General features: G+C 28.9%; 1 protein-coding gene across 2 annotated transcripts; it reads right to left on the bottom strand.

The window, feature by feature from the left end:
- Positions 1–12,378: 12,378 nt before the first annotated feature.
- On the bottom strand, positions 12,379–19,231 carry LOC126836428 (homeobox protein PKNOX2-like). 2 transcript variants are annotated; one of them, XM_050569802.1, is made up of 9 exons: positions 19,017–19,231; positions 17,211–17,383; positions 16,973–17,144; positions 16,647–16,871; positions 16,055–16,331; positions 15,854–15,996; positions 15,266–15,407; positions 13,805–13,909; positions 12,379–13,742 (listed from the first exon to the last, which is right to left on the bottom strand). In XM_050569802.1, the coding sequence occupies exons 2-9, from the start codon at positions 17,318–17,320 to the stop codon at positions 13,642–13,644; spliced, it is 1,275 nt and encodes a 424-aa protein (XP_050425759.1). In that variant the 5' UTR covers positions 17,321–17,383; positions 19,017–19,231; the 3' UTR covers positions 12,379–13,641. The 2 variants fall into 2 exon arrangements, with proteins under 2 accessions (XP_050425759.1, XP_050425758.1); XM_050569801.1 differs by having other exon boundaries at positions 12,383–13,742; positions 18,915–19,230.
- Between the last annotated feature and the right edge of the window lie 3,587 nt (positions 19,232–22,818).

The raw sequence follows: 22,818 nt of genomic DNA, 5'->3' as shown, positions 1-22,818 counted from the left end.
AAAACCAACGGTCAACTGTTATCAGCTCTCAGTAGTCAGTTCTATATTATAAACCATATATTTTGTAATTCGCGATAGACACGTGATGAGATTACAATAATTATAATAATATGTAGAAAACATTTTTCAAACATGGAGGGGGATGGATGGGCGTGGGTGGGAGATGGGGGGGATGTCTTTCTGTTCAATCAACTCGTTAGGACAGCTGCAGTTGAATAAAATATTGTTTGTGCCATATAAATATTTGATCACGGCGTAAATGTAACTTACTAATATGCATCTTTTTCATGTGTTATTCAGTTATCACATAAGTGTAAATTAATAGAGTAATATAATATACGTATAATAACATTAATAATAGTAATAAATACATTGACAATAAAGGAAACGCGTTACTCGAAAATATGTAGAAGTTATACGGTCGCTAAGCACACAACTGTTGTAATGATGAGTGGGCGGGGGCCTTTTCAGTAAATTTTTTTTTAAAAAAGTGTTCATTTCATAACATAATGAGAGTTATGCGGATAGGATGAAGGCGGCGTCCACGGTGCTTTAGGATACTCATATTATGGTAACAATGGCTGAGAATATTGTATGTGTACCATACAATATAAATGATAACAAAGGATCCCTAATGAATCCATGGGTATATTTTTGGACAGAAAAAAAAGTATAATAATACGCTTAACGCTAGTGTACAGTAACACATAATGTAATGTAATATGTAAAAGATTTCGAAACTGTTAATCTTCTAAAGACAAACGCACACATGCTGTTTATGACAAGCAATACCCTTACGGTGCAATATATATAGTAGGTATGCTTATCGCGGTGGCTAAAGTTGTTTAAAAGCATTATAGCTATACTTCATACTTGGACATTAATATATATATAGTAGCGAACAACACAGACGATTTAAGTATACCTTTGCATTTTGCTATTATTCGTACAGATACGGATTATGGGCTCAACAAGTTTTTTAAGCTACAAATAAGTACCTTTTGGCTTGTATAAACCAGAATACTTTTAAGCAAGCCTGCAGTATTTTATTGATAAAAGTTATACATATACCTTGTACCATAAAAATATTTTTGTGAAAAGTACTAAAATATGTATTTGAATATTTTAACCTAGTACCGTTGCAAAAATATTTAAGTATAAGTACCAAAATGACAAAAAAAATTAATTAAAAAAATGTTAAACATTACATACTATACATACTACTACTAACGGGTAACAAATAATTGTTTGTTACATTTCAAATTTGTTCAAAATGTCCGTCGGTTATACAAGTTTACTTTTTATCTTAGTGGCCATTATCTACATATTGAATATAGAATTGGAGTATATATAATTCTATTTATAAATATTTATAGAACTAACGAGCAGGTTTGTAACTTTTCAAATAACCACAATATTAACTTAATACGTAAATGCGTACTTTAATTTTACTAAATTAATTTGTTAACCAATACTAAGTGGTGTATAATAGTTATAAGTAAAATTCAACAGTGTACACATAATATATGATTAATTCCTACTTGTATTCTATGATAAATTGTTTTTTTATATTTTAAATGTATAATAGTCGTAGAAATTTGCAAAGCAAAAAAAAAAAAACTCTAAGTATAATATAAAATACATTTTTTTTTTAAAAACAGTAAAGAGTTTTGTACTATGGATTTTAATAATTTTATTGTGTGTAGTTTTTAGTGACCCAGCGGCCGTATACTTAGTCGTGATAAATTGGAATAAAATGTGCTCGTTGCCACCTGTTTAATTACATGTTATACTTATATATATATATATATACATATCTCACCCACACAAGTGTATCGTTGTTTACTAATACATTATCAACAATGACATTTATCGTAGGTACCCTTTAGGTAGCGCATAGTGTTTTTATTTATCATGTAAATTCATATTTGAAAACAAAAAAGAAATACTAGTTTTTATTACAAAAACAAAAATTATACATGGTAATTCAAATTAAAAAATAGTAAAAGTATATAGTATACTTTTATACAGTTATTTCTTTTACTAATAGAATTAAGCTAGCAAAACAAATATTTCTATAGATAATTAAGTTAAATTGTTAATAAAATATTACTAGAAAAATGTTTTAACAGCATCTTTACTATATATTTTATTGCTATTATTTTTGTTAAAGCTTATTTGTTACATAAATTTCAGTTTTAATAAATGTTAATAAACGTGCTGTATAAATGTCAAAGCTACATGTCTATATTATACAGATTGCTACTTAATGTGGGCAAGTGTTCATTTTAATTTGTTTATAATTTATGTACATTTATAGGTACCATACCAAAATTTAATTTTTTCTAAACAGACACGGTTAGAATCTATTCAAATAAACGTGCACAGTGTCAGGTCAATATATTTTTAAGAGAAAAACAACAGCTATCGATGTTAAAATGCGGCTTTACCACGTTTAGACAATTTTCCAGATTTCTTTCAATAAAATACAAATTTAAAGAGAATTATATTTTGTATTTTTAAATGACTAATAGACTTTAGAAATGAAACAAAATAACTTTACTGGATAATCATATTATCCAATTATAATACTCTAACAAATAAATAGTACAAAAAGTTATAATTGTATAAAAACAAGTTAGGACTATTTTGCTGCAGCCTGTAGGGAAAAAAGTAGGACAGAGGGGCAAACAAAATGTACCTATTATTTATTAATAATAAATTCCCCAAGTGTCTCTAAGATTAATTTTAACATTAATTAAATTTGGATAGTAGCTAAGGTTTGATAAGATGAGAATAATCAGTTGTCTTTTGGTATCAAAGGTTTGATGCTGTTTTAATAAAATAGGCTTCATAAAAATGTTTGGTACTAGAACATAGAACTTGCGGCCGTTATTTTATTCAAACAAACATTTTACACTGTATTTTACAAACACAGTATTTGAGTAACAAATTTTTAATCTATAAATAAATACTGGGTTGCACAAAATTGTATACACACTTTTATTGCACAAATTTATAGATTCCATAAATCCTAACTAGAGAACTGTGATTGACTCGACCTCGGCTTATGGAACTAAGAAAGTTTTGTAAAACTTGTAGATTAGTTTAGGTTAATAGTTATGAAAACTTATTATTTTTTATTAGCAAATCGATAAATTGTACTTCTTTCTTTTTAGATATTAAACTTATAGGTAGGTCAAAATTTTTAAAACCTCAGAACTCGAGAGTCAAGACGAATCCTCGAAGATTAAAAATACTCTATATGTATAATTGGTCGTTGGAATAGATATTGAAATTCTAAATTCGTGTTCGACAATGACATAACACGGATTTACATGGTATAATATAATAATAATGTACAACATGTACACGGTATATTATGTTTCACGGAAAACAAAATGCCGATGCCCGACGTCGAGAACTTTCTTCTTATCTTAAATAATTGTTTTTGTTTTGTTTTTATTTTTATGTCAACCACTCGAGTTTTTATTTAACACCACTTTCGCGCCTCGCCGCATCTTGTTTTACTTAATTTTGGTGTTAAACACTATACTACAATAATTGTCCGTACACACATTCAAATAAGTATCAAATTGCATACACATTGTCTATATAGGAGGAACACAGTTGACAAACACAACACGTCGCATAGGTGGAAATACAGATAAACAGGCGTGGCCTGTAATTGTTGTGTGTTAGGCCAAGGTGTGCGTATAACTGCCCCGTCAATCTGTGGAAACCGTTCATTTCGTTTAAGTTTGGCTTCACACACACACACACACACACACGGTCATACATTTCTCTCAAGCAAGTTCAGTGTGCTTACCTACGCGAGGCATTTGTACCACTTCAGTACGGGCAACCACACGAACCTTTCTATGACAAAAAAAAAATGCACTCAATTGTGCAGAGATAAAAATGAAGTTTGTTTGTTTTTTGCTATTTCAAATTTCAAATTTCTTAAAGGCTACTCTTCTACAACGCCGGAAAACACGATCGAGTGCAGTTATTATAATATTTCGAGAGTGTACCTGATAGTCCCTGTTCGACTAGGAAGGGCACCGACTAGAGGCTCGCGATTATTGTAAGTATTGTTTTTAAGCATTGATGTTTTTATATTTATATATATTTTATTAGACTTTTTTATGGCACTCTGGTTTGATATTATAACCGCACGGGGAGACGTACCAGAAAAACGAAAATGGTTAAATAACTAATTTATACAAGATAACACTTACTAGTTATTATGCCCGCAAGCAGGGACTAATCTAGAAATTTTGGTGGCTCCAAATAAATTTGTCCCTTTTATATTTATAACTTTTTTTAGTGGTAATGATACCAAAAAACAGAAAGGAAACTATTTTAATAATGACTCACGCAGCAATTTATAAATATCACAATACTTTTTTACGTTTTTTTTTTAATTTGATGAAAAATTACTAGGTATAAAAATAACATTTATTTATGGGTTTGAAAAATGTATTTTTTTAAATTTAAAATTTAAATATATAAGACCTAAATTTACATTTCACTGTTAAACTGAAAACATATTATTTATACCAGTACAATAATATTATAATGTAGAGCTTAAAGTTTAAAAGCTAAAAAAAAAATAAGGAGTTTCTTTACTAAACAAGCTCTTTTTATAACAGTTTGTTCCAGTTTTTGTTTTTAAAGAGACCCCAGTCAAAAATCACTACCTACGTTTTAATTTTTTGGCAGTCTTATACCTCAGCCGAAATTTTAAGTTCGATGATCACTACATGTAAAATAATAGTTACTAATATAGCTCTACTGTGAGTATACTGTACACTAAATTTGTATTTTTTTGATCGTTTTGGAAAAAAATTACCTTAAAAAAATACTTCTTATTAAAACGATTTGTATGGCAGTTGTGGTGTCCTATTAATAATAAATAAAGCTCATCAGTTATTAAGTTTGGATATCTCAACAACTAAACGTACTTAGGTTCGCAGGATCTTTACTAGGTAATAGGTATTCCTCGGGCACAACATGATAATATTCCAGTTGCTTCTCGACTTGGATTAGCATCCTTGGCTGACCGTAGACATGCGCTCAGTCTAAAGTTTTTAAGCATTATTCTGTATGGTAAAACTGACTCGATTTCCATTATATCATTGATTAATTTTAAAGTTCTCACCGCATCATGTCCATTACCAATAGAGACCCTTTCTTCAACTATTAAATTATATTTGATTATACTAAGATACATTAGTTGTAACCGTTTATATATAATAATTATTCTCTATGTTCCATGTATTATTCATGTAATAAGTGTGTGCACTTATGACTTAGTGTATTATTTCCAAAGGGCTCAGCCCGTATAATCTTAATAAATAATGTACTTACTTAAATTGTGAGTCATTGAGACGCTAAAATATAGTTTTAAGGTCTCAAATTGTTTCGTGGGTAGTTTAGTAAAGTAGTATGTATAAATATTGTTTATACACAGTACATTACCCATTAGGTTTGTTGCAAAAAAAAGTAGGCAACATTTTTTTTTCAATTTTGTGCGGTTGCGGTTGTTGTGGACATTGTTCTAGGATTTTACAAGGCTACAAAGTTTTTATTAGTAACATAACCTAAGGATTTCTAGAAAATGCACTTAAACCGCGTCAGTGTAATTTAAACAAATTACCTCTGAATGTGTGTCGTGTGCCAAAAATAGCTCTGTAAAACAATTGTACGATAATTATTATTGTCATAGTGACTGCAGTATTTAGCTTAAATGCAATAGTTGAAAAGATATTAGTCAGAGTATTAGTTTTACAATGAAGATTCTTTTGTTTGTATCTAAAGTCACGATAAATGATTTTCCTGAAGATCGATTTACTCGAGTAACAACTCCATCGATCTGTAATCATATACGATTGGTACTTTGGTTGGTCGAAAGTAGAAAATTTCACCCCTTCTCTTACAAAATCATGAAAAATACTAAAAAATGTACATATTTTTAAACCTAAAATTATGGCACACTAAAACTTTAAAAAAAAAAGTCGAATTAGTTCTAAATTTAGATGGAATATTCTTTAGACATAGAACTTCCGATAAACACTGATAAACTAAATAAATATTATAACCCTTTACTCTAGAAGAGGACTTTTCTCGCTTTAAGTTTTAGAGATTAAGGTAAAAAAATTAGTCAAAATAAAATAGAACTTTTAAGACTATTAAAGTGATATCATTTTGTATTAATTGAAAAAAATAACTATATATGCTATAAATTATGTAATTACAGGATACGCGTAACAATATTAATGACAATTATTTACTAATTATATTGTATTATCAAATTTGTAGGAACTTACATTACGACAATAAGCAATATTACTACTTTTAATTACCATTTATTTTCTTGGACTACCTTAATAGCCATGTATTCTTAAATATTCGACACAAGCACAGGCTAGTGGTTGTCTGTTTTTAAAACTTATTGCTTTAGTTTTAACAAATAATAAATTTAAACTTTTTTTTTCTCTACAAAACAGTTAAAACGAGATAAAAGTTAACATACAAGTACCAAAATTGTACTATAATTTTTTTATTAGGTATATTTTGAAATGCTTAATATTTATAATGTATATACCTCTATAAACATGTATAATAAGTATAACTTTAAAAAATATTTATCTTTTTGTCTATATTACATTTATAAACGTGTATTTTAATTTTAAAGATTTTATTATTTCTACATCATTGTTATAACTGTATAGCTATAATAATATTTTTGGTGGAAGTTAATAAAAAAATAAGTTAAGTATTTATGAAATAACCGATTGTAAATGTAAGTAAAATTTAGATTTTTTATTTTTAAAGTTACAGAACTTGCAAGACCTAAAGGTTGCATTTGAATAGGTTTTAGTAAAATTACAAATATATATATTGACAATGTATGATTTAACATACTATGGCAAATAATATATTATTTAAGTGTCAGTTGTTGTTATGGCAATATTTAGTTTAAAAAAAAACACGTTTTTAAACTGATTTAACTTTGACACGTTTTAATTTGGCTTCAACTAGTCGGTAGGTGTTAAAAACTTATTTTCAGCAGTCAGCGCGATTTTTAAGAACTTGGTTATTAAAAATCATCATCCCAACTATATTATTTTTTATTATACCTATAGACATTGATAGAGCACATTGTTTCTTAAAAATTAAATTGTAAGACCATAACCTACCACTGATTTAAAAGTATTCTGTTATTAGTAACCAATTATAATTAAATATTATTTTAAACTATATTTTTTAGTATTTTTAGTAGTAGAACATTATTTCTAAGACTAGCATTTCAATTTATAACTTTGGTTTAAGTTGTTGACATTTATTTTTTTTTAACAAATCAGGAATACAGCCTTGTTTGATATTATAATTCCTTTCTTATGGAATAGCTTGTAATTACCACACAAAAACATTACCTACCTATAGGATATAGTTTAATATAACTTTTAGATAAACAATTTCAAACTATAAGCAAAATTGGGATACACAGTTAATAACATATGTTTTATGAAAAACTCATAAGTATAATATTAAAACACACTCTTTAAGTGCTGAAAACTGAAAATTAAAATGAATAAAGAGTGTCTTGTTCTTAGAATTTTAGATACATTATAAAAATGTGCCTGCATATAAAACTTGCTAATATGTTTTAAACATTGCAGCTAAAGTGTGGTTAGAACAAAGACCGCGGTTGTTAACAATGAGCGATGTGGCCGATGGGTTGGTTTTCATTTATGATTTTATTGCGCATTTTACCACCATTAAAGAAACTATTTAACTTTAAGCTAGAAATTGTTTTGTTTTAATACCTTTTACTGTTACAAAAGAGTTATGTTTTGCATTCGTACACTTTTTTTAATTTAAAAGTCAAAACCTTTATCGATCCGTCAACATTATTAGAAAACTCAACTCATTAAAATGGCTTATCTAAGATAAGCCATATTATTTTTAATACTTAAAAAGTTATTATTTAAATGTCTTATTACATATTTTATTTGTTTCAAAGTATAAAACTATAGTGAATTATATTATAATCTACAGTAATATTTTTGAAAACATATTTATTTTTACAATAGTTTTATCATTATTTAATTTATTTATTTTTAAATATAGGTACGATGTAAGTGCTCAAGTTTTTGTTAAAAATCTTGTAAATAACAGTTTTTTTTCATACAGAACTTTAAGTCAAAAACAATATTTTATTTTCACTGTTTTATTTTTTACTTACTTAATAATTGTTTTGAGTTATACCATTATACTTTGAGTCAACTAGAGATTAGGCTCAAAAAATGTCTTCAAACAAATAAATCGAAATATAATATACATAACAAAGAATATTTGAAATTAGTGACCAGAATATAATTCACAAAAAAATATACATTTAGTGAAATATGGTGAGTTACGAAATTTTCAAAACGTCCTTCATTCAAATTTTCTTTTAGCCACAAATTAAGTTAATACAATTCGTTTTACTTAAATACAGTTTAAACACTCGGGTTAGGTGACTTTTGGGACAGACGCTATGTAATTAAAGTTTAGCAATCAATACAAAGCAAATACCCACCATCAATGTACAGGAAACATACTAATAACTTTTTATTAGTTGTTTATAGAAAAATTAAGTCAACCGTTTAAAACCGCAATCTTTATGGCATAGAACATTAGAGAAGTTATCTTAACTTACTTGATTCGTTACCGCTAAAATCATCATCACTCTCGTTGTCATATTTTTCTTCATAAGTTAACAATATGGAGAAACTCCAGGGGGCTGTTTTTTTGTCGGCGTTAATGGTAGTCTACTAAATAGGTATATTTGCATTTGTTAATTACAAACAAGCAAATTTACATTATTCTAGTTTCTTTAAGAAACTTTCTTACGTATAAAATGGAGGTTTCTTCAGTTTTTCTATTGGTGGTACCCAAGGAATAATATTATTAGATGGCAATAAAGGTAAAGGAATTTGGTCTACTGAAACGTACAGTGCACTCAATAATAAGAGGGCAAGAAATTTTGGACACAAAATGCGATTAATACGATGACTTACCCATAAGGCCAATTTGTTTCATATTTGCGAGTAATAAATGTAATAGATAGTTACCGGCCGTTGTTTTTAATTTTTTCATTCCTTCCTTTTTTTTTTTATATTTCTACAGCAATGTGTACATTTTCTGAGAGTAAATTTAGAGTTAAACATTATTTTTATTGAAATTGATGGTTAAATTGGCTTTGCGCCTTGACGGTAAAATACACTTTAAGTATAGCACCTAACAGCGAGAAATAAAGCGCATTGTATAGAGAATTTCTCAATAAGACTTAAAAATAAGCTAACATTTTTAAGCTCATATACTATTACTAACATATACTTAACAAATAAGCATCTATTTTGATATTTAACTATTTTTTAAAACTTATTTTTGTACTAAAACATATGGTTCTCCGTTCTTTTTGAATCAGTATGTTCCTCAGAATACTCCGATTTTAGTTTTAAATATAATTAAAATTTTTCATAAAACTTACAAGGTATCAGTCGTGACACAATTTCGAAATTATTTTGTTAATTAATTATTTCTATTTAAAAAATTGAAATTTTTATTTTTTAAATTATTTTTAAAATAAGATTAATAACGAAAATTAAAAAATGTACTTATCCATCAATCAAGTATTGAATGATCTACATTTGTTTTGAAAATATTGTCCGACGCGTTTAATCAGAGTTGTGTAAATTTAGAATGGGATGTTTTCGATCAATAATTATCAGCAGGTGTAGAGAATTGTAGAGAAATTACGTATTATTAAACTGTCCCATATAAATCAGAATAGATTAAAGCTTAAGGTATAGGTACTCCGTACTTCTAATGATTCCAAAATCGTGGCAGGAATTTGCAATTTTTACATACATTTTATTTGTACACGGCCTAAAACTACTAATGTATAAATGTATAACATTAGACTATATTATTATGCAAACTAAGAAAATAAACTTCAATGCTTTGATCCCTAATATTTTGTCTATACTCTGTACTATATAAATATCTATATAATATGTAATTATACCGTTGTAGGTAAATGTCTGATTATTACTAATTATTCTAATTATTGGTCAGTGGTGCTTAAGGATCACTACCGGTTTCTAACACACACGATTTAATATTGGCAATTAAAAGATTTTAAAGTACTTAATGGTTCATTAAATTACCACATTTAGTGGTATGTATTGAGCGGCGACCCAATTTCTAAACGCTGTCTTAAGAAATATCCCATCCGTTTTGATACAGCAGACGGATACTCGTGTTGATATAAAAGACGCGGATTAACCTTGGTTTTAACAAACCCCCATCCTTTCTATTATATTAGTGTTCAGATATTCAGTTTTTAAAATCCGAGTGCAACAAGCCTCATCCAAAATAGGGCGTATTGGAAAAAATAATGTAAGACATTATAGAAAAGAAGAGGACTGTCAAACCCAATAAACCGCCAAAGCTCCATTTAGTAGGTAGTAAACAGGCAAAACAATTATTATTGTTTTGTCAGTTAGTGTAGGAAGTGTTTTTCTCTCATGTCTAACATAACCTAACCTTCAGTAAGACACTTTTAAGCTTAATATTCATTGATTTTAAAGTCATATTTTTAAGACATTAACTTCCCAGCTTTACCTATAATTAAACCCTATAGTGACTAACTTTTAACACTATAATTTAACGAGTAAAAACAATATGTATATTTTGAATTTTTTTTTATTTACAATATTATAAATTTGAGCTTGTTTTTCATTTACATTATCACTTTAAGGTAAAACTGTTAGTTATTTACTCGCTTTACATGTGTATTTGCTACAGTCGAGTCTTTCATATGTTGTGTTCGCGGCCCTATGACGTCAATGGCTCGAATTTCTATTATTACTGTTAATATATTAAGTTCCCTATATTTTTCATGTCATGTTGTTAATGCTTAATATTTTAGTGAACGCTGAACATATTAATAAAATCGGTATATTATATCGTCACAATTTATATACGATTATCTTGTTAAAACGTATACCTAGTACAATTATTTTATCATATCAATAGCCAACGACCAATTATTGATATTTGTAAATTATTATTATAAAGTCCTCAACATGAGTAAGCATATTTTTTTTTCACATTCGCAACGGTTACAAAATGTAATAAATAATAAATATTGTAATAATCATTTGACTAGCGATTATAGATCAGGTCGATGAACCTACAACAGACTTTGGCTATCAAGAGAGCTATCCGTCGACAGTATAATGTTTGACTACACTGTCATGGAGTTGCTCTCTTTATGGATAAGTCTAATTTCAACATTATCAACAATGCAGTGACCTATTCGTCCGGTGAAGATTTAGTTCAATGGCAATGTAACCGACCGAAAAAAAGTATTTTTCAATTTACAAAGGTATGCTATTTACAATTAATAGCTGTAAATACTCATCATTTAATCAATTTAAGTTAGTTTAGTCAATAAGTCTAGTGTTGTTGTACTATATATTTAATGTTTAAACTATAAGTGGAAAACGGCCATAAGTTAAATGTTTTTTTCTTTTAAAATTCCTCTTTTTTTTTTTGTAAAAATTATTTTATATTTTTTCTTATTAATAATTTATTATAGCTATTTTTGTGACATTGAAAAATACTATGCTAATATCGGAGTAAGAAAATATATTGTCAAAATAAAAATAAAAATATGTTCATACATAAATGGTATTTTATTTTTCAACACAATGAACGAGAATCATATTTATTGATGGCCGTACGACATTGGTACAAACTTATACAGTAATATATTTAAAATTTTGAATTCTACACATCAGTTTAGTCAAAATAATAAATATAATATGTATATAAATATTTGTAATAATATTATTAACCCTTCAGTGCCCTTCATATGCATCATGTTCACTATATATTTATTTTGTTAGAAAAAATACATTTTATTTAGGTGGCGTCCTAAACTGAAGAAGTTACCAATTACTAAATGTTACAAATGTAATTTTTTTTTATATATACTTTTTTAATTATTTTTCTGAAATTCCTGATAATGTAATCTTTATAAAAAAATTGTACATTATAAACATTTTAAAAGTTTGGGCATTGAAGGGTAAAATGGATAAAAAAATGTTATAAGAAATATCTATCATAAATGTATATGTAGGTAAGTGTACAGGTATAGTTATTATAAAAACTGTTTATGTCTAATTGATTGAGGCAATATATTTTAATTATGGTAAAAATATTCATATAATATACGTATAAATAATGTAAAACGTTAATAATAATTATACAAATGTAAGGCATAATAAAAATAGGCGTATTTTATTTTACATACAATTTATGGCAAAATATAACAGAAAGAAATTTTTTTTTTTTTTTTATAAAATATTCAATAAGTACTATCGTTATATTGTTAGAAGTAATTAATAAAAATAAAATAATGACTTATTTATTTAGTAGTTCTCGCCTACTCTAATACTGTTGTATAATTAATAATATATATATATTAGGGTGATTCTTATTTGCGGACAATGGGCTAATAAGAAGAACCACCCTATATAGATAATGTTATATCAAAGCGTTACATTTAAGTAGATATACAATTGATGTTATTAGTATATGTTATCAAGTCAACATATCAAATTTAGCGCCGCAGTTTGAAGTCACGCGGTTAAAAATAAAGCAATCGTCATTTAAATTAAAAATGTACACGACCACTGCGCTTTTATTTAGAAAATATACAAACGCACCTGCCAGATAGTATAATATTTTATTTATAAGTATAATATTGTGTTAATGGTAAGAAATAAATGTACAAGCGTATAGTATTATATTTAATATATTTGAGTAATGACAGTTCCTAATGAAGTAGTATAAATGTTGATTGCCAAGACTACACATAAAAGAAAAAGACTGTATTATTTCTTTAAGAAAATAAAATAAGAAATAATTGTTTCAAAAGAAGTTCATAAGTTAAAATTAAACAAATTGTACGTTAATTACAGAGCATTTTACAAGAATTTAACAGATTAACGTCACTTTTAGCATGTATTATCTAACAAGGTCTCGTGACTAACGCCCATACATTTTATTTACACAATGGTATCACAAGACGTAGGTTCCACGTTTTAAAATCGATTACTATTTTGAAAGTGATATTAATGTAAAATCAAAAAATAGCAATTGTTCTGTTACATATCATATAAGCCCCAACTATTTAATTCCAGACATTTTAATAGCATAATATTTATTGTGCGTAGTTGTTCCTTAAGAGGAGATATATTAAATTTAATTGGTATTCAATTTTTAGTTTAATCGTATCCAAATAAATCTGTTTCTTATCACTACTAAGCAGAAATAAATACGATAACAATGTCGATTTTGTTGTTTAAAGGTAACATATTAATTAATACTAACTTAGAATAATATTATAATTGATGTTCTTAAATTTATACATTTATTTATATAACTAAACAATTGGATATCAATTTTACAACGCGCAAAACTATATAAACTACATCTGATTAATACTCTAATATATCCAGAAAAGTTTTTAATAAATACATTATCAAATATTAAAAATATGTAAATTCTAACTTATTATTCAGGTTCGTGTACGCTACGTCGAGAAAATACGTCATTTATTTCTTCTTCTTCCTCCTCTTCTTCGCTTTCACCAAAATTTGATTCGTTGGAATTTTCTAAAATGTATTAAGATTTATTATTGTTTGTTAAAAAAAAATTTAATTATTATAATGTTTACCGTTGGCATTTTGAGATTGAATCATTGCTTCGTCAGAAGGCCAAGAAAACTTACTCGTCTCGACTATGACATTTTGGTCCTTGGACAGTGTAAAGTTCTGTTCGCCTATATAATTACAAATAAAATATAATATTGTTGTTTAAAAAAAATATTATAACATAACATCAAACTGACTCTAAAATTAATTCTAGATGAATTTATAAAACAAATGCAAATTATTTTTAAAACTAATTAACTAAAAAAATAAAATATAACAAAATATGTTTTATGTGAATTAATTGTTTTCAATTCGAATTTGTAAATGGTTGAAATACAAATATAAAAAAAATATCATAAAATAAAAAATTATAAAAATATTCATCTTTTAGTTAGTTATTTTAAGAATGAATTACAATGAAAAAAAGTCAGCACAGTGAAGTCGGGGTATGAGGACATGATCCGTCCTCATAGGTTCGGGCAGGTCACATGTGCTTAGGAATAATTCCTATAATTATTATTATAACAGAAAATTATAAATTCACTTTCAAATAAATGTTTTAATATGAATCTATAAAATAATTCAATATTTAAAAAAGCACTGTAATGATAATAGTGCTGAAATTTGTATTTTTTATTAAGTGGATACGATTAGGGTTGATCATCAGTTTTTTGTCGTTATTTTCTATTTGACAGTTAATTCACTCTCACATAGCAATTTAGAAACTAACTACGTTCAAAGTGCAATTTCCTACTTAAAAAAAAATGTTGAGCAAATTATATATGTTATAGCCCCACTGTAGATCTACCTTAAGGCAAATTTTCAGACCATACAACCCTGAAAAAAAAACACTAAAAAAGAGAATTAAAGAACAATTTTCTATACTTTGTAGGGGAGAGGGTTTATGATAAATTTTTAGTTTGACAACATTTACCGATAACACTTTATTTAAAAAATTTTACATACAAATTTAAAACTATTTATTCTTCGCCTTACATTTCCAACTACATGGGGTCGGCTACCCTAGTCCTACACCTCGATAGAGCTCGATCGTCTACAAATCGTTTAATCACCCCAGCTATCCTCATATCACTCTCTATATTGTCTATCCATCTTTTCTTAGGTCTTCATCTTCTTTTTAATTAAAACTAATTTGTTTATTTTTAATAAAAAGTTGAAAAATCCAAAAAATGGGTGTTATTTTTACTTAATAGTACATTTATAAATACTCGTTCGATTATATTTGTGACAAAAATCATATATGTGTAAAATCTTGGAAATTTATATGATAATATTCTTGAAATATTTTAACGACAAAATCCAAAATGTATTTTTAATAATTTACTTGAAGTCATTTGTTTTTGTTATTCGTTCATTGAATAAGATAATTAAATGCCAACAATATTAAGAAAGGCATACACGTTCAGACCAATCACTTGTCTCAACTACTAGTCGATCTGACCCTGATAGAATGAGGTAAGTACCTGAAATTTCTGGAGAGGACGCGTCAAGCATTGGCTGCAGTATTCGCCTTCGTGCATTGATAAACCAATTGTTAACTTGTAACAGGGTTAAATTTGTTTGAGCAGCGATGATTTTCTTTTCATCTTCAGTAGGGTATGGATGCTAGAACACAATGTTAATGTAAGACACAACTCACAACTGATTAACATTTAATGAAATTTACAAAACCATAACAAAATCAAGGCTATGAGCATTCTTGAGTAGACACGTAACAAATATTTTTGTTCCGTTATTCTTACTAATTTCTAGTAGTATTACAAAATAAAAAAATATATTACAAAATGTTTAAAGCGATCTATACCATTTGAAATTATATAACAAAAATAGTTTTTGTTTATTACTAAGTACTTAGGTAAAAAATTAAAAAACACCAGTTGACTATAACCAAAATGCTAAAAATACAGTAAAATGTTGTCGATCTTTTCAGAAGAAAAACAATTAATTTAATTTCAAAAGAAACAGTCGGTATATTATACACCAATTTCATAACTTTATCAAAACTTTTAAAAATACAATATCTTATTGTTCTAAACTAAAATGTAACTTACAATCAAATGTTGAAACAACCAGGAACGCATTACACCAGTAGCATGTTTTGGAAGAATACCTCGTTTTTGTTGTCTTTTCCTTTTACTTCCAAAATAATCATCTTCTTCATCACACGATCCGCCACTAGTTGCGGATAAGGAACCTGAAGGGGCAAAAACGAATTAAATACATACATAAATTAAAGTTATATTACAGTTTACCTTGAAGAGAAGATGAATTATTAGACAACAAATTTGTACCAATTGTCGATAGGGTAATTTTTCCTAGAGCGGAATTATCAGGTAAGGAAGACTGAGTAACAGGCATTTCAAGTTGTGAAATGTCTGAGGTTTGAGATACATTTTTCATTTCTACAGATGTGGATGATGGTATACCCGATAGAAGACTAGAAATGTTTTTCAAGTCCATTATTGTCTTGGGTTTCATTGTGTCAAGGTCTCCAGATTGCCGCAAAGAAGCTTCTGAAGAGGATATCACCTGTCAAACATCATTTATATCCTAAATCTAATATAAGTAGCACTTACACAAATGTCAAAGCTAATCTAAATATAATCAAGGCTTTATTAATATAATATTATTTTTGTCACAGAAAAAAAAATAGAATAATATTTGGTGGAATGACTGAAACAACAGTGTAATGTGTTTACAATACTATACTTAAAGTTTTTTTTTTTTGGTTGTTACCAAAAAACTCGGAACTGATAATATTACATATTATAAGGATATTTTTTCTAGTATTTCACTACTAGTTAATAGTAAAATTAAAAATTAAACCTTAAAAATTCTAATTACCTGATTATGATGCGGAGAATGACACAATGGTGAGTTACTATTACTAGAATTTCCACTGCTATTGTTGTCTAAATAGCCAGTAGTGTAATCGGAACGTAATAGATTTTCACTTTGCATTTTTATTTTCAAACAAGTAATATATCTGCTGCAAAAATCTTTACACAATTCCTGAACTTTTTCCAACTCCAATAAATGAATTCTTAGAACTTGAATAGCTTTGATCATCTAAAACACAGAAACAAATGATGTTTAATAAGAATTGATGATAATTGGGGGCGAAATAACAATAAAAATTATGTTCGCAAATTATAATTTGTAACACTCACTAGTCCATCGATTTCAGTGTCATTTGTCAAAAATGGTTTTCTATCCCTTTCTTGGTGTTGAACAAATGCTTGTATGTCTATATTGAAGTTTTCAGAGTTTGATATTGTCGCTGATTGAGTTGCCTGTTCGCATCTTTCAAATAGTAAAGCTAGCAATGGAAACAGCGGATGTCTGCATAGAAAAAACACAAAATGTTTATTATAATTAATATAGTACAAAAAATAAAGTTTATATTACTTGTATACAGCTCTCTTGTCAGCTTCGAAAACAGCTTGATCCGGCTGCTGTATATTGTTATTAGCTATCGCAGTAAGATTGGTCGCAACGCTATCAGAATACGACACCATGATTAGGCAATTTACTCTTCACATTTGTTCCTTTTATTTACAATAAGAAAATAATACCGACAGCTGAAACAATAAAATATGAGTTTTTTAGGGTTATTTGGAACTTGTAAGTTTGTTCACATAGAATAGAGAATAGAATTTGGCAATAAATTTGGCTTTGACCTCATGGCCAGGATGCCATTAGCCATTCTTGCAATTAGGTACAGAGCGGATTAATATTTAAATTACGATAAGTCACTTTACTTTATCACCTCATATTTACATCATTGCGGAAATTAAAATATTTGTACCTAATAAATTAATAAGGATAAGTACTGTTATCAAACTAAACCTTAAATACTTAATTTATTTAATAACAATTTCCAAAAAACGAATTTAAGGAAAATAACTACAAGAAATTTTAACAACTAATACTATATAAATTTAAATTTGTTTCCTAAAAATATATACTTTAAGATTAAGTTAAGGGTGAAAAAATTGTAGTAATTAAATTCTTATTATGACTTCATTCAATTTTTTTAAAATAAGTAATCTGATCAAACTGTAAGGTCATAACAAAAAATTTATCAAAACTGGGTTACTTAATGAGGCTTTAATGTTATTGTTTTTTTAAAAACATTTTTAACTACCAAAATGGGTATAACGTTTAAATAAAATTATACAGGGTCCGGCAAAAAAACCTCCCCTATTTAGAAATGACGCTGTGAGAGTTGTGGTGGTGGTACAACGGTTGAAAGGGTATCGATTGATAGCGGTATACATGCCACTTCCTCCGACCTAACCTAAACCAGTTTGCTAGGAATCATGATGAGGCAGCAGTCTGGTTCCAACAAGACAGAGCCACAGCTCACACTTCGCGGCGTTCACTTTTAACTTTCGGGATAGCCTCTTTGTCATTTCTGATGTAATGGCAGCCACTGCCTGGGTGATTGCCTTCTTAAGTCCCCAAAGAAAAAAATCACTTGGTAATAAATCGGGTGACCTTAGCGTTCAGATGATGCCTCCTAGCAAAGAGAGAAGACGTCCAGGAAATAACTCTCTCAAGATTGCTAGGGAGCGCCGCGAAGTGTGATCTGTGGCTCCGTCTTGTTGGAACCAGACTTCTCCTTCATCATGGTTCCTAGTAAACTGGTTTAGGTTAGGTCGCAGGAAATGGCATGTATACAGCTATCGATCGATACCCCCTCTACCGTTGTACTACAACCACAACTCACACAGAGCCATTTCTAAATAGGGGAGGTGTTTTTGCCAGACCCTGTATATAAAGATTATATTATATTAATTTTTATGCACATTAGAGCACCAAATTCTGAATGAATTTTAAAAGACAGATTTTGTTATACCAGTAAAAAATCATTTTACGTTTTTCTCGTCGAGAATGAATCGGTACTTTAAACCGAGTCCTCCCTTGGAAACTTTACGTCGAGAAATGTTGATAATACGTATCCTATCGATCGAAGAGCCGTTAGACAGACGGTTTTGCCGGTGACCAAGCAAGACAGTGCATACGAAACGAGCCGGTCAGTAAGGAAGTAAACGACAGATGAAGCAATAAAGTAATACATATGAGGGTAAATAAATAATGAACACTTACGTGAGCTGCCTGGCAAAGGTTGGCTTCCATCAATAGCATCGACCGGTCATTAATTATGAACGGACTGCAGCCCGCGCGCGATAAATCCGCCGTCCGACTTACCGGTAGTGAGTAGTCCAATCCCGCGTCGGACACCCCAATGTACATGCGTCAAGTCCCCGCGGTGATTTCTCGCTTACTTCACGCACAACGCCGCTTGTGTACAGTAAATACGCACTGGTACTTATGCGTAATGCGTACTGCTTGCACGCGCACCGTGTGTACAGCTGCTGCAGCCGCCGAGCTACGGGATGGGATAAGTCGTAAAAGATAATAAAATAAAAATAATAGCAATAAAATATCGCGGATGTAAAGATAAGAGGTTTTATTATCAATCGTTTTTATTGTAGTGTCGTCCGCCGCCGCGGGATGGGGCTCGGGCGCCGGTTATGTGCCCGCCGACGCGTTCCTGGACGGGTTTTCGGGGTAAAAAAAAAAAAAGCAGTTCTTCTAGTTCGGTGTAAAATATTTATGTATATATTAATAAAAAAAAAAAAAATAACCAGTCCGATCCGCCCGCGGCGTTTCCGATGGAAATTCCCCGGAAAGCCACCACGTTTTTGGTTACCGGCAAAGGCGACAGATGGCGTCCGAGCGGATCGCCTTGAGTCACAGCCGCCGCACGCGGTTTTTATGGGGAAAATATTGAACTTTTCTTGTCACCGTCCGCAGCCCGGGGTGCCGTTCCCTCGTTTTTATTGTTATTTGTTTTACTATCTCTGTCTCGCTCCCTCTTTCGTTTAAACACCGAAAACTCTTATCGAGCACCGTCACCCTCGACCCCCACCCCCACCCGGCACCCCCCTCCCTAACTACAACGGCAGCCGCAAAATTCAAAACTGCAAAAGTTTTTATACGCGTTGTTTTGCGAACCGCGACGTTACAAATGTACTCAAACAAAAGTCGTATACGCCCTTTTGGAAAAGCTCTCCCAGCGACAACGACGACGGCGTCGTGTAATTTTATGCAAACTGTTTACAAAAAAAAAAAAAATACTAATAATAATAAAGACCGAGCCGTTATTGCGTCAAATTAACTTCTTCAATAGGAGTTAACTAAACTTTTCTTCGCCCTCCATCTCGAAAAAATTACCTACTGCACACGAGCCGTGTACATTAAGCCAACGGTATTAACAAAGCGTATAACAGACGTCGTTTATGGTACGCGTGTACGATTCAGCGTGCAGCTTAAGTTATTAAATTTTCCAAGCCACCCGCAAATTACAGGGGCGGCTTTTATTGCTCGCCATAGGTTGTGGGGTGCACACTGGTTACCGAAAACCAGTCGAATCGTCCAAAGATTGCACAAGTCTAAAAACAAAAATCTCTATCTCACCACTAAATTACAGCTGTAACCTATGCAAAAAGAAACTCTAAAAAAACACCATGTGCCGCCAGCCTCATTTAACTAGGTCAGATACAATAAAAATGCATTGAATCTTTTCACTTTTTTATCTTCGATGGGCCTGGCCGAGATAAAAAGATTTACCTAAATAAAAAGATAAAAATGCAAGTCTATAGATCAGAAATCGTAGGTACCTAAAAATAAAGTATTGGGCAAACATTTTGAAAGTTCGCCACTTCTCCTTCAAAATCAATAAAAACACCTAAAAATAGTGTATATAAAAACTTACATACTTAAAACTACGATGTGCTATAACTTTTTTTTAAACATAGTCAAATTTACAGTTCGAAATTAATATGAAACATATTTTTTTCGATAAAGTATTAATGATAAACAAAAAAATATCATAAACCTATTCCCTTAGAACAGGTGGAAACTTTTTCTTTCCTTATCTCGCTGTTTTATGTGTAGTTTTATGGACTGTGGATTGAAAGTTATACTGAAGGTAGATCAGCTATAGTGGGCATATAACAAATACAATTTGCGCAACAATCTGTAGTGAAAAATGTTTTTAATATTAAAAAATAAAAGAAACGCTGCCAAAACATTGGCAAATAACTCTCTCAAAAACGAATTGTACTTTTACTAAATATTAAATTACGATAAAACCAAAATAATATAGATTACCAGGGTAACACTAACCAGAAAATCTCTCTTCATAAATATTTTAAATACTAATAAAATATTGTTATGAAATAGAACAAATCATTAAACCTATTTTTGTAAAATTAAAAAGCTATGATACTATATACCAGATGTGTTGTAATTTAACTTAAACGTTTAACCCTTGCATATTTACTGACATAATGACCATCCCATTTTTTAATAAAAACGAATGAGTGTGCGATAGTTATTGGTGGTTATGATTCTAAGCTTAAGTAGTTAACTATGTGATTAGGTGGATTGGGACTGTAATCAATTCTTTATTGAATATATTTTTCAAAAAACGTTTCGCGTTAATCTTTAAAAAAAATTTGTTTAATTGATTTGTAAAATAATTCTATAAATTGTACCTACAATTTCTAAGAAAAAAAATTCATTTTTTCCATTAACGTAACGTATGTTTTATTTTTTTCTTATTTCAAGATACATTGTGTGTGAAACATATTCCATGTATACAAGGATTTTGAATTTTTAATAGTATGTTATTGTGCTGTTTACCACACCACGGATATCTTCGGATGTACATTTAGTGTACCGTGTACATCTAATTTTATCAACAACTTTTTGACCCAAAAAAATATGTTTTGTTTTTGACTAAAAGTTTGGTTTAAAACAAATAATGCAAATTTTGTTGTTTGTTTTTGAACTCAATACAAATTTTAGTGGCGGATTTCATCATATTTTTATTACACAGAATATGCTATTACTTATTCATTCACCAGTCTATAAGAAAAGTATGCATCACTAAGACATTCGTGTCATTTTTTAATTTAACAACAATTAAAGGTAATGTATATTCGTACTTTTTTTTTTGCAAATGTATTATTATAAATTCTAAAGATATTATCATGTAACAATAAACAATAGTATTCATACTATTTAGTTTTATACTTATTTATTATTATAATATAATATATTGTATTATTTATTTGAATGATTTGTATGTTAAAAGTGCGTTCATTCTTTTTTATGTACTTCAGCCATTGACTGAATACCCCGTGAGTGTTGTTAATACATTTAGTTTTAACTTCTAACCCATAAATATTAATATACTTAATACTGGTAAAATATTTAAACGTATTTTGTCCAATTTAAAAAATCGTGGAAAAAACTTTTTTTTACACCAAATATTTTGTCAACATGTTGTACATATGTTATGTTAATTATGGAAAATTCTAGTCTAGTTGAAACTTAAAAAAAAAACAAAGCTAATAAATTTAAACAACTACGAGTAAGTGTAAAATAAATTGATTTTTCATTTGTTTTCAATAGTTTTTAATTTGGCCAAAACACGTTTAAATATTTTACCAGCATTATTTTAATATTTATGAGCTATATGTTAAAACTAAATTTATTAATAACACTCACATGGTCTTCCGTTTATGGCCGAAATACATTAAAAACATTATCGTAATTTTATTATACAAAACATTAAAATAAATATAATTACATATACACTATGTATTATAATACATAATCATAAAACTAAACAATATAAATATCATTATTTTTGGTTATAATAATATCTATATAATGTATAATAATAAATATGTAAAATACTAAAGTACCTATACATTACCAGTAATTGTTGTTAAAATAAGAAATAACACGACGGTCATTTTGATGCATATTTTTAAACTATCTTTAAAAAAAATATTTTATCGAATCAAGTAACTTGACTCGTTAAAATAATTTTTCTTGAATATGGTTTACAAAATATGCATCACAATGACCATCCTGTGATTTTTTATTTCATCAATAGACGGAAGACCCTGTGAGTATTATTCTTACATTTAGA

The sequence above is a fragment of the Adelges cooleyi genome, unplaced genomic scaffold, assembly GCF_023614345.1.
Source record: "Adelges cooleyi isolate 19-005CV unplaced genomic scaffold, UGA_ACOO_1.1 ACOO_flye_CR_arks_rails_tigmint_CR_PRNA_247, whole genome shotgun sequence".
Lineage (NCBI taxonomy): Eukaryota > Metazoa > Arthropoda > Insecta > Hemiptera > Adelgidae > Adelges > Adelges cooleyi.
The sequence above is the reverse complement of the archived record's forward strand: the minus strand, read 5'-3'. Positions and strand labels throughout refer to the sequence as shown.

Excerpts from the sequence above, each read along its gene's own strand:
- LOC126836428 (XM_050569802.1), bottom strand. The coding sequence starts at position 17,320 with ATGGTGTCGTATTCTGATAGCGTTGCGACCAATCTTACTGCGATAGCT. Across the intron at positions 17,145-17,210 it reads GACAAGAGAGCTGTATACAA|ACATCCGCTGTTTCCATTGC; the intron begins GTAATATAAACT and ends TTTTCTATGCAG. Across the intron at positions 16,872-16,972 it reads ACACTGAAATCGATGGACTA|ATGATCAAAGCTATTCAAGT; the intron begins GTGAGTGTTACA and ends TCTGTGTTTTAG.